The sequence below is a fragment of the Stylophora pistillata genome, chromosome 11 (genome assembly GCF_964205215.1).
Source record: "Stylophora pistillata chromosome 11, jaStyPist1.2, whole genome shotgun sequence".
NCBI classification, from domain to species: domain Eukaryota; kingdom Metazoa; phylum Cnidaria; class Anthozoa; order Scleractinia; family Pocilloporidae; genus Stylophora; species Stylophora pistillata.
In genome coordinates this window covers 13,268,224-13,282,067 of record NC_142529.1, presented here as the reverse complement: position 1 = coordinate 13,282,067, position 13,844 = coordinate 13,268,224, and the positions used below count along the sequence as shown (strand labels likewise).

At 40.6% G+C, this 13,844-nt stretch overlaps 1 protein-coding gene across 1 annotated transcript; it reads left to right on the top strand.

Moving 5' to 3' along the window:
• The first annotated feature begins 1,024 nt into the window (after positions 1-1,024).
• Positions 1,025-2,073, top strand: LOC148720147 (uncharacterized). Its single transcript, XM_088737332.1, has one exon. The coding sequence runs from the start codon at positions 1,088-1,090 to the stop codon at positions 1,973-1,975; it is 888 nt and encodes a 295-aa protein (XP_088593458.1). The 5' UTR covers positions 1,025-1,087; the 3' UTR covers positions 1,976-2,073.
• The last annotated feature ends 11,771 nt before the right edge of the window (positions 2,074-13,844 follow it).

The window sequence follows — 13,844 nt, the reverse complement described above, 5'->3', positions numbered from 1 at the left end:
AGTAGTGGAACAATGGTTTGTTGTCTTGGTAATATACTCTTTTACGGTGTGCTATGAGAGCCTTGAGTTTGTGTGAAATCCATGGTGCGTCGTTTCGGTGGAAGTTAACTCGCTTTTTGGGGAGGATAGAATCTAACCCTATGTGAATTAGGTAAGCAAGGTGAGCATACTGTTCTTGGACGCTATCTATAGTGTCGATTAATGACCAGTCGAGCCCCGTAATATAACAACCAAAAGCCTGTTTGGACTCAGCGTTCACAGCACGTGTAGTAACCGCTCTGTTTGCAGGAATATTGGCCTTCGATCTAATTTTTGGAAACAAACCAACAGTACAATGATCGGATAGTCCGAAGGGCGGGAATGGAGAAGGTTTCTCGTAGTGTTCTGTAAGATTAATTAACACTTTATAATTTGGCTATATATACAAAGTTTAGCAAAAACTAACGATAAAAACCGACCTTTCGGTGTCATCATGACGCCATTGTCAAGGAGAAATAAAAAATGAAGTTTGTGGCAAGGTGTAACACTAAATTAGCATAAATATGTTACGAGCTAATTAAACAAGTACTTTTGCGCGAATTGAATCGCTTTGCACGTTCAGAGTGGGTTTTAAGTCTCTGATGAAAAGCATTTCGTTCACCAAACAATCGAACTTGTTACTACACCTTTTCAGAATGCTAAAACGTTTCAGTAGGTCTTTCGGGACTTCGCTGTGCCGTTCGTGGTAGTGTTTATATATTGAAAATGCCTTTCGTTTATGTCCATCCACGCGTGTGTGTAAGTGTCCGCGTGTATAGCCCACATAACCCGCATCACACAGGTCACATTGAAATTGATAAACGACGCGTTGTTGGTTGACAATCTGTGGCTTGATTTCTCGTAATTTAAGATCTTGGCCAACTTTGCGGCTAACAAATACTGGCTGGACAGTTGTCTGCACCTTCATGCTAAGATTCTTGAGCTCTTTCTTAACATAATTTGCTGATTCCTGATCTTTGAAAGGTATGACCACACGAACAATACCCTTGAGCGACAAAGAAAACTCCCATCCTATTATCGTCGATATGTTGATGATACACTCACTGTAATGCCTGATCTAGCAACAGCAACTACCTTCTTGCATACCCTCAAAAGCGCCCACACTTCGGTCAAATTCACCATGGAGGTGGAGAAGAACAGCAAGCTTCCTTTCCTTGGCACCGAACTACTCAACCATGCACCTCGGATTGAAACCAAGGTATATGTGAAACCAACAAACACGGGCCTACTATTACACTACCAAAGCCATGTAGACAATCGCTACAAACGGAGCTTGCTGAAAACTATGCTGAATCGCGCACACCGATTATCTTCCTCCTGGGCCCATTTCTCTGATGAGTGTGATCGCCTAAAGAAAGTTTTCGCACGGCTTAAATACCCGGAACGCCTAGTAAATTCTACCATTAACACCTTCTTACAATCAAGAATTGTTGGTACGCAGCCCACACAGACGCCCAAAGAACCAATATCCATTGTTCGTGTGGTCATACCTTTCAAAGATCAGGAATCAGCAAATTATGTTAAGAAAGAGCTCAAGAATCTTAGCATGAAGGTGCAGACAACTGTCCAGCCAGTATTTGTTAGCCGCAAAGTTGGCCAAGATCTTAAAGTACGAGAAATCAAGCCACAGATTGTCAACCAACAACGCGTCGTTTATCAATTTCAATGTGACCTGTGTGATGCGGGTTATGTGGGCTATACACGCGTACACTTACACACACGCGTGTATGGACATAAACGAAAGGCATCTTCAATATATAAACACTACCACGAACGGCACAGCGAAGTCCCGAAAGACCTACTGAAACGTTTTAGCATTCTGATAAGGTGTAGTAACAAGCTCGATTGTTTGGTGAACGAAATGCTTTTCATCAGAGACTTAAAACCCACTCTGAACGTGCAAAGCGATTCAATTCGCGCAAAAGTACTTGTTTAATTAGCTCGTAACATATTTATGCTAATTTAGTGTTACACCTTGCCACAAACTTCATTTTTTATTTCTCCTTGACAATGGCGTCATGATGACACCGAAAGGTCGGTTTTTATCGTTAGTTTTTGCTAGTCTTTGCATTTCTAAATCTTTATTGATATACAAAGTTGAATTGATAAATTGGCCACCTTAACGATTACAAAAACTGACGTTTCGAGCGTTAGCCCTTCGTTGGAGCGAATAGAGGAATTCTGGGTTGTGTGTGCTTTTAAAGGCAGAAAATGGAGCTACGTTATTGGTGGGAACATGGCAACGAGAAAAACACGAATAAATTAGTCAAATGAAAAGCGTTCGTTGATCCCTGTGGGATTTAGACTTCCGGTTTGAAAGATGAGCTTTTGTTCACATAACTGGCTTACTGAGTAGTGACAGTCTGGCTGACTGACTGACTGACTTAGTTGATTGACTTTCTGGTACCCGAGCCTGATGACTGACCGTTTGACGGCGTTGCTGACCGACTGGTAAGTGACTGTGTTACTGACCGGTGACTGTCTGGTTGACTGATTGGTTGACCGTTTCATTGGTACCTTCCCAGCTGAGTGACTGGCTAAATGACTCACTGGTACTTGACTACCTGACTGACTGGTCGACTGACTGGTTGATGGACTGACAGAGTTACCAATTACCGACTGCAGAATTACTATTTGTCTGATTGGTTGTTTGGTGACAGACTGGTCAACTGGTAACAGACTGGCTAGCTGACTGGTGACTGACTGGTGGACTGCCTGGTTAACTGAGCAGCTGACTGATTGGTTGACTGACTTGCTGAAAAAAATTGTAACTAAGTGGCTAACTGACTTGTGATTGACTTGGAGACTGACTGGTTCAGTAACTGACTGTTCACTGTCTGGCAGACTGACTGGTTGAATGACTGGTTGACTGACTCAGTGGTGCCTGAGCGGCTGACCAACTGGTTGAATATTTGGTTGTCTGAATTACAGAGGTACTGGTGACTGACTAGCGAGTAACTGTCTGACCGTTTGGTTGACTGATCCACTGGTGCGTCGTTGGTTATCTGACTGACTTGCCGAGCGACTGGTAACTGACTTCTTAACCGACTGGTGACTGACTGGCCTACAAACTGGTTGAATAGCTAACTGGTACCTGACCAACTGACTGTTGACTGATTGGTTCGCTGACTGGTTAAGTGACGGACTTGATGCCTACTGACTGTTGAGTGACTGGCTGACTGACTGGCTGAATGACTGGTTGACTGACTGGTTTACTGACCTCTTTACCAACTGATGACTAACTAGTTAACTGCCTGGTGACTGTCTGGTCTACTGAGCGGTTGACTGTCTTGCTGATACCTGACCAGTTGGCTGACTGATTGACCGACTGGTCGACTGACTAATTGACTGAGTAATTAATTGACTTGCTGACAGACTATTGACTGCCTAGTTAACTAACTGTTGATTGACTGAGTGACTGATTGGTTGACTGACTCACTGGTACGTGACTAGCTGACTGACTGGTTAACCGACTGGTCGACTGACTGGTCGTCAGAATGGTTAATTGACTGGTTGATTGACTTGTTGACTCACTGGTGACTCACTGGCTAACTGACTGGCTAACTGAATGGTGACTGAGTGACTGACTGGTTGACTAACTCTCTGGTACCTGACCGGCTGACTGACTGGTTCATTGCCTTGGTGACCGACTGGTGACTGATTTGCTAAATGATTGTTTACTGACTTTTTGAGTGAATGGTTCACTGGTAACTGACTGGTTGACTAAGAGTCTCATTGAGAAGCTAACTGACTGGTTGGCTGAAAGGCTGACCGACAAGCTGACTAAGTGGATAACTAACTGATTGACTAACTGGGTAATTGACTGGTCGACTATCCAGCTGACTCACTTGTGACTGATCGACCTACTCGCAACTCACTGGCTGAATTACATGTTAACTAAATGGCTGACTGAGTAAATGGTAAATGGTTGAATGACTGACTGAATGATGATTGACTGAGTGATTGACTGGCTCACCGACTAGCTGACTTACTGGTGAATGACCGACTTACTGGTGAATGACCGACTTACAGGTGAATGACCGACTTACTGGTGAATGACCGACTTACTGGCGAATGACCGACTTACTGGTGAATGACCGACTTACTGGTGAATGACCGACTTACTGTTGAATGACTGGCTGACTCACATGTTGACTACGTGGTTGACTTACTGTTTTACTGACTGACTGACTAAATAGTTGACTGACCTCCTGAGTGACTGACTAATTGCATGACTTGCGGGTAGACTAGATCCCTGACTTACTGGTACCTGACAAGTTGGCTGAGTGGTTGACTGATTGGTTGACCGACTGATTAACCTACTAGTTACTAACTTGCAGAATAACTGGTTGACCGACAGGCTGAGTAAGTTGCTGACTGATTGAATGACTGACAGACTGACTAAGTGACTGGTTGACTAGCTAGCTGAATGACTGGTGACTTACCGACTTAACGGTGACTGACTGGCATAATGCCTTGTTGACTAAGTAGCTGACTGAATGCTTCACAGACTGAGTGGTTGACTGACTGGATAGTTGACTGACTTGCTGACTAACCAGCCATCTAACTGATTGACTGACTTGCTGATTGACTGGCTGACTGACTTACTGGTAAGTGACTGAGTGAGTGGTTTACTACCTTGCTGGTTGACTGGTGGCTGACTGGCGGACTGACTGGTGACTGAATGGCTGACTGACCACCTCACTGACTGGTTGACTGATTTACATGTACCTACCCGACTGACCGACTTGTTGACTGACATGATGACTGACTGGCTGAATGACAGATTGATGGACTGACTGACTTACAGATTACTGACTTGCGACTGAATGAATGACTGACTTTTTGGCGGACTGGTGAATGACTGGCTAACTGACGGGTGAGTGACTGCCTGAATGAGTGGTTGATTGACTCACTTGTACCTGACCGGCTGGCCTACCGGTTGACTGACTGATTGATTGATTGACTTACGTATTGGTTACTGACTTGAAGAGTGACAAGGTGACCGACTGATTGGTTGACAAGCTGACTGACGAGCTGACTGACAGGCTGACTGACTGAGTGGTTGACTGAATGGTAGACTGACTATTTGGCTGACTGACTGGTTGACTAACTCACATGTATCTGTCCGGCTTACTAACTTGTCCATTTACTTGTGGACTCACTTGTTGACCAGTGACTTACAGGCTGACTGACTGGTGACTGAGTGGCTGACTGACTGGTTGACTAAATAATTAATTGCAAGTGGTTTGAAATTTATTAAGTCAAAAAATTGCTGGGAATTTTTTATATGAAATCCAAAAAGCACGAATAAGAGGTTTTGTGTTCAAATTCCAGAAAAAACAACCTTACAGACGATAATTTTATCATTTGTACTTTTCATATTACAACTATGAAAAATTAATTTCACTTAGCAGAAATAAAAATATTTCTGAAGCTACCCTAATTTTCACTCGGTACTTAAGCAGATAGATAGAAAAATCAGTATTTTATTTGAAATTTAAATTGTCGTTCTATTCTTTACGCGAAAACATAGGGAAGACATTGTTCTAAAAGTCTGGGCAACAAGTAAGTTTCTAACTGCTTTTACAAGTACAAACGAGGCCTCCAAAACTGGGCTAAATTACACCTTCGAATGACGCTAATTATACGTGAATTGAATTTTATCAATTTTCTCGAAAACAAAACAATTCTAAACAAACTACATATTTCTTTTTTTTTACCTATAGGCCAAGCTATTACTAGAATATGAGCCAATTCCATTCTTTGACTGTTACTGGCGATTTGTGAATTTGCCTGATTTTCAGAGCAGGGATAGCGCAGTGGTGAGAGCGCTCGCCTCCCACCACTGTGGCCCGGGTTCGATTCCCGGACCTGGTGTCACATGTGGGTTGAGTTTGTTGTTGGTTCACGTCCTTGCTCCGAGGGTTTTTCTCCGGGTCCTCCGGTTTTCCTCCCTCCGCAAAAACCAACCTTCCAATTTCCAATTCGATCTATTTAACCAGTCAGTCAGCCAAATAGTGACCAGACAGTTACGAAGTCAGTCATTAATCGGTTAGCAACGCAGTCAACAAGTCAGTCAGCCGGTCAGGTACCAGTAAGTCAGTCGACTAGTCAGTCAGTCACAAGTCAGTCAGCCAGTCAGTTGCCCAGTCAGTTACCAGTCGGTCAGCCAGTCGGTCATATTAACCAGTCAGACAAACAGTCAGTCAACCAGTCAGTCAACCAATAAGTCACCCACGCAGTCGCCACGAAGTAAGCCAGTCAGTCACCAGTTGGTCAGCAAGCCACTCAACCAGTCAGTCAGCCTGTCAGGTACCAGTGAGCCAGTTAATTATTCAGTCAGTCAGCCAGTCAGTCAGCCAGTCAGTCAACCAACCAATGAACCTTTTAGTCAACCATTTAGTCATCCATAGAGTCAGTAAAAGGACATTTTGTCAGTAAGGCGGTCAAGTACCCGTGAGTCAGTCAACCAGTCATTCAACATGTCAGTCTGCCAGGCACTCACCATTCAGTTAGCCAGTTAGTCATCAGTCGGTCAACACGGTAGTCAACCAGTCACCTAACAGGGTCCCGCCCCGTCCGATTGCTGGCCTTCTAATTTGTAGTACATATTTAATCAATCATTGGAGATGGCTATGTCTAATCTGCGTCCATCGCTTACATCCCGCATTTGGACTGTTAACTAATTAAAGAAATTCAAAGCAAGTCAATTCAAATAAATGGAGTAAAGATCATTCGGAGCCGCTTGGTGTCTGGGCATTTTCTTGAAACTTTAACGATAACAAAAAAATTGCAGTCTAATTTATTTGCCTCTCCTTTGATGGATAGAGGAAATTGTGAGTTTCTATAGGTCTTCTAACAAACAAGAGCACCCAGATGCACTTGGAGCCCGTTGTTTCGCTGTCACTTTTTTAGTGTGAAAATAGCAACATATATATATTGCAGTCCTACGTATTGAGACGGTAATAACAGCCTTGCTTTTAAATCGGCTCCAATTCTTTTCCTTTCTCATCATTCTCGTCCCTTGTTGAAACAAGACACTGCTTTTTTCCAGACAAAGGGCAGCATTCTACTTTGAATGGTAGGGTCGTCGATCAGAACCTTAGTAATTTTGCATACTACAATAAGCGACACAAATCATGTGTGGTTGTAAAGACAAAGAGACGCATTTTACTTTCAATAATACGATCGATGATCAAAAGCTTGCTTCTTGATCAGCGATCATTTTGATCAGGTGACTCGGGTCGGCTTTGTTTCCTGGGCGTTTTATCGAATCTTCAACGATATCCAAGGCATATCCGTTGATTTTATTTGTATCAAGACGCATTTGACTTGAACAGTTCGTTCGCTGATAATAACCTTTTTGAAAATTCGCTCTCCTCTTTACAATTCCAAGCCATCTTCCTCCTTAGACCGAAAAACTAGTTTGGTTTTCAGATAGAGTTTACTTTGAGAAAGGCGACTCAAAAGATTTTGCGTTTGCGCTAACATAAAGATTAGGCCTAGGCTTGAAAACAGTGTAAATGCGTGTTGTCTGAAAACAAGTAAATCAGTTCTTTAAGATTTCTGAAATACTATAACCGCCAAAGCTGTAAAGCCTACGCCTTAGCGTCTCAAGCCGTAGAACACAGGTACCGCGATAACAGTTTTTGTTTTCGCGCAATGTGCGTAGGTCACAGCGTCACGGATATTATTATTCAAGAAGGCTTTTAGGACTCTTTCGATCTTTTCGGAAAGATACCCAGAAATGAAGTTAACCCCGCCCTGCCCCGTGTATTGCTGGCTTGGTGATTCCCTTGATGTTGTCTCATAATATGTTTTCATGACACAAGATTACATCCCGCATTTGGGCTCCTCACTGATGAAACAGATTTAAAGCAAGTTCATTCAAACAAATGAAATAAATATAGTTGGGATCCTGGGTTTCCTGGGCATTAGATTGAAACCTCACGGATGTAAAAATATCGCAGTTGTTTCTATTGCCCTCTCCATTGTTCCACTGTGGAAATTGTGACATTGAATATGTGTGACGAAAAAAAACACCCCGAAAAAATTGCAGCCTTTTATTGTTTCGTTGTGAAATTTTTAAGTGTGAAAATTGCCAAGTGCATATATTTCACTCCGTAGCAAGACGCATTTGACAACATTACAATCGAAGGTTTCACTATCATTATTGCTAATTGCAACGTTCGCCAAATGCAAAGGCTTCCAAGGGAGTCGATAGTCAATTCTATCATCTTTCTGTAATTCTGTAGGCGCCACAGCCGTAAAGGGTACATCCTTGGCGTTTCAAGGCGTAGAGCAAGTAGTATACGGCGTCTGACTGGAAACAACCCAGCAGTCTGGGTCCGAGTGAACTCGTCCGAGTTAATTATTCATACCGTGTAGGTTCACGAGGGGTTTTCTAGGGTTTAGGGTGATGATGAATGATTCATATGGTATAAGTGTAGGAGGTTAGGGGTTAGGCTTAGGGTTTAGGGTTAAATTAATATCCATACGGTGTAGGTCTTGGAGAGTATTTTTTGCATCAATTTGAAAATAACGACCATCCAAGATAGCGCCTAATCCTCCTAGAGGGAGTACCCAGGATGGCGACTAATCCTCCCTTTGGTAGAGTGATTTCAAGATAAAATTAGTTTTCTCAAAAACGAAACAACAACTTTGAGTTTAAATTTACAAGACATGTTTCGACATTCTCATGTCATCTTCAGTTGCAAATGAGCATTCAACTGCTGTACATTTGAATTTATATTAAGGTACGTTACAAACTACGTGTCAGGGCTTACATTACATTTGAATGGTAAAAACGCGAAAATGTAAATAGCGCGCGCTTGACTAGATTAAAAAAATTAATTAATAAATAAATAAAATAATAATAATTATCGTTTCAATTTAAATTATCGATTTAATTTTAAATTATCGTTTCTAGACATATTGTTAGACAACAATCATACATCCATCATCACTATTGTATATCGCAAGAAGACGTTTACTGGTCTTCTTACTAATTATTTTAGCTTCGCCCCTTTGATTTACAAATTAGGTTTAGTCAGAACGTTGATTGACAGAGCATATAAGATCAATAATTCCTGGGTTGGTTTTTCATCTGGATGTCAAGAAACTTATTTTCTTGCTACGGAAAAATTGTTTTCCATCTTGGGTCATAGCCAACATCATTTACAGGTATCTAGCGAAGAAAAATAATCCTTCTCCTACTGGGCAGAACGCCTCTTCTAACTCCGGTAAAGCTTCTGCACGCTATTATAAACTTCCCTATGTTGGTCGGTTTTCGAACATCACTCAGACTAAGACAACTACTCAAACGTTATTGTGGAGCTGATTTAGATGTTAAGTTAGTCTTCAGTACGTTTGAACTCAGAAACATGTTCAGTGTGAAAGATTCAATACCGCTAGGTCTACGTTCGCGTGTCATATACAAATTTTCATGTGCTGGCTGTAATGTCAGCTATATTGGTGAGACCACTCGCCACATTTGTACACGAGTTCGTGAGCACCTCTTGTCGGACAAAACCTCGTATATTTACAAGCACCTGCAATCATCAAGGGCCTGTCTTGACTCTTGTGATACTGAATGTTTCACGATCTTAGATTCTGCCGCTTCAAATACCAAATACCAAAGAGGCATTGCATAATAAATGGGAAAAACCCATCCTTAATCAGCAATTGAAACATCTAGAATTGTCTCTTTCCTTTTAATTATGTTGTTTCTTGGTCTTTTAATTTATTATTATTATTTTATTTATTTATTAATTTCTTTGATCTAGTCAAGCGCGCGCTATTTACATTTTTCGCGTTTTTAACATTCAAATGTAACTTAAGCCCTGACACGTAGTTTGTAACGTACCTTAATATGAATTCAAATGTACAACAGTTGAATGCTAATTTGCAACTGAAGATGACGTGAGAATGTCCAAACATGTCTTGTAAATTTAAACTCAAAGTTGCTGTTTCTTTTTTGAGTTATTGTCACTCTGCTGTCTTTACGTCCTTTTGGTAAAATTAGTATTCAAAAAACCAACACTTAAGAATAAAAGGAAAAATGGTGTGAGTGCCGTGACCAGGATTCGAACCTGGATTATTGCGGCCACAACGCATTGTACTAACCATTATACGATCACGGCTTCTGTAATATTTATCACAAAATTAAATCCATGATCCCTAATCCAATATACCTTTTCATAAAAGATCAAAAAAGTAAAAACCAAGTGTCATTAAAAGGGTTTATTAAAGGATTCATGCACGGAGTGGTGAATTTTGACAGGACACCAAATGGACCTCAATGGATTCCCGCACAGTCTGGGTTCGAGCAAGAAAAACCATTAACCTCCCTTGGGTTAGGGTTAGTGGAGTAAAAAACTAGTATTCACATTTTCACTGTTTTCTGTACTTGCGTACTGAGTTGGGTGTATTTCTTCTGTAATTCTTCCAAAACGGATTTTAATTGTGATAGTTGTAATGATTTTTTTCTGTAGTGGTAATGTACTCTTGATATCCTTTCTCTCGTTTTTCCTGGACTGATATAGCTTCAGATCTTCAGCCAGTTGAGTCTCGATCTCTTGTATCGCTTGACATAACACCACGTTTCCCAACCCACAATCTCTTTTAGTCTCTTATATTTACTGGAGGGGGGAACTGTCTTCGCAGGTGTCGATTTCTGCAATTTTACTCCAATTTACTTGAAATGATTGTTTATTTTTTAGGAATTATGAATTTAAATTAGAAATATAACTCCCACAAGATGTGACTACATAAATTCTACATAGGTTTAGTCACACATAAACCTAATAAAACTTGAAATGATATCCCATTTTTGGCTCTTCTCCTCTTTCTCCTCTCCTCCTGACTCCTCCTTTTCCGTCCTCTCTTCTCCTCTGCAAACGCGGATCTGGGGCCCGTTGCTCGAAAGTCCCGGTAACTTAACGGGCCCGAAGCCATCTTTAGAAATAAAAATTTAAAAGATGGGAAAGCAGGTTATGACATCCAAACCAGTCCGTTTGTTTCTTTGGCTGATAGTTTTATTGTATCATTTTCAAAACTTTTGAAATTTCCATCTTGAATGGAAACAGAATAGCTTTACGGGCCCGTTAAGTTAGCGGGACTTTCGAGAAACGGGTCCCAGGAAACGCAGCCTCCGGCTGCGTCCATTTCTATTTGACCCTTCTAAAATGCAGTGTGATGATTTATCTCAAATTTTTTCTTCCAAATTGTGGATTCAATCCCATTAGAATTTGTGGATTATCTCCCGTTTTCTATGTATTCAAACCCATTCTAATTTGTGGATTCTCTCCTCACATCTCTCTCTCATTTCTGTAAAATATTCCAATTATCCCTAAAACCTATATACAACAATATACGTGTGATGCATGATCCTCGCAGTAGAGAGCGCTATTTATGCAATAGCGAAAATCAGACCCGAAAAAAATCAGGCCTGTACGGGATTCGAACCACTGACCTCTGCGATACTAGTGCAGCGCTCTACCAATTGAGCTAATAAGCCAACTGGGAGCAGGCCGTTAAGTTGATTCGTAATAAACCCGTGATGATAAATCAGATACAATGTATATATGAGGTTCATATATTTTGAACTGCGGTATTAGATACATGTGATGCATGATCCTCGCAGTAGAGAGCGCTATTTATGCAACAGCAAAAATCAGACCTGAAAAAACAAAAATCAGGCCTGTACGGGATTCGAACCACTGACCTCTGCGATACTAGTGCAGCGCTCTACCAATTGAGCTAATAAGCCAACTGGGAGCAGGCCGTTAAGTTGATTCGTAATAAACCCGTGATGATAAATCAGATACAATGTATATATGAGGTTCATATATTTTGAACTGCGGTATTAGATACAAGTGATGCATGATCCTCGCAGTAGAGAGCGCTATTTATGCAACAGCAAAAATCAGACCTGAAAAAACAAAAATCAGGCCTGTACGGGATTCGAACCACTGACCTCTGCGATACTAGTGCAGCGCTCTACTAATTGAGCTAACAAGCCAACTGGGATATACAACAATATATCATGAATACTAATTCACCACGATCTTGAACCCTCCCGAAGGAATTATTAGATACCATCGTGAATTTCAGGGTTCCCATGATTCGACGCCATCTTGGGTTTCCATGGTTCTTCTTACTTCGATCCATATCATCTAACGCTAACTCTAACCCTAGCCCTAATTATAACCCTCGTACTCCTACGTGAATTAGGGTTTATTCAACGCTTTTATTTTGTGTATCCCTCATACATTTCCTTGTGATCTATCATTTTTTTAATGTCCTAGTATATCTCTGGGTGTGTGTCCGTGTGCATAATTTATTGTGGAGGATCCTCTTTAAATTTTGAGGACTTCCAATCCACATTTCCCATACATCTCCTTCATATTTTCAAGTGTGGATTTTCTAATTCCCTTGAACTGGTATGTTATAAGTGGGAACCAAGATAACGTCAATCAATCAATGGTAACAATAAAACGCAAGATGATGAGTAATATTTCCATTGGGATAAGTGGTTTCAAGATTCTCAACGCGTAAAAACGGTCAATCGGGAATAAAAGAGAAAAGGATTGTTTCCGCCCAAACCCTATCTGCTTTTATGTATCATTGAGATTTGAGTTATTCGTCCTACTCAAATAAAATGAAAACAGTTCAGATTGTGATCACTCAATTCATGAGTATTCAAAATTCTCGGAAAATGAACAATTGACCGTTCAAGGTAAAAAACATGCGATAGCTTTTTCTCAATAAAAATGTTTACTTTAGTTCACCAACAAATCTTCATTAAAAATAAAATGTAGCTTGAGTCTGTTCAGTAGCAGTCACGAAAGTGTGTGTGTGACTTTAAATGCCCTACAAAACTCGCAAGTGTTAAGGCGTTTAGAAGAATTAGAAGGCGCATAATCCAAAATCGGCTTTAGTTGAGCTCTTCGAAATCATTGTCAACGAAGCATATTATAACGACTTGCATCGCATGTTAAGAATAAATCATGAACCCATGTTACCACTAAAAAACGTGGATAAAAAGTGAGAAACATTACATCGCTACCCTGACACAACAGAAACGTCACTAGACACGCGTATTCCACAAACTGTTAAAACTTTGCGCTTACAGCCATGGTTGTGAGAAATTAGTTAAAGAATTCCATCATTTCCAGCATGACTCAGATCAATATCAAAAAACACGAATTTAAATTTAATTAAAAATGTTTAAATGTAATCCATACTAAGAGACACTGTAATAAGAAATCTATTGTTTACGTTCACAAACAGTAATATTACTGAGGAGAAAAGGGGAGGAAGAAAAAGGAGGAAAAGGAAAGAGTGTAAATAGAATTGTCTATCACTGTAATAAACTGTTTTCAAAAAGTACAAGTCTCATTTGTTAGTGACATTGGCTTACCGAGAGGAATTATATCGTTATTTAAAGTTAGTGTATAGGAGCCCAACGTAGTGAATACATTTGAGGAATAAAGTTACTAGAACGAGTGAGTAAATGTGAAGAATAACTTAATTGAGAGCGTGTAAATTCGATGAACTAAATGAATTGAGAGAGCGAGTAAAAAGTGAGGGAATAAACTATTTTAATGTTTCCTAAGTGACATGAAACTAAGTAGAGTATGAGCAGGTTGTCTCCCTACAGAGAATAACTTGAAACTAATCTAAAGAAAAAGTAACGCCCATGTGGGAGTCTTTAGAAAAACATGTATCTGCAGTGATGGAAGATGGTGATGCGGGTTTTCACCCATACGCGAGCAGAATTGGGTGAATAAATTAATTGA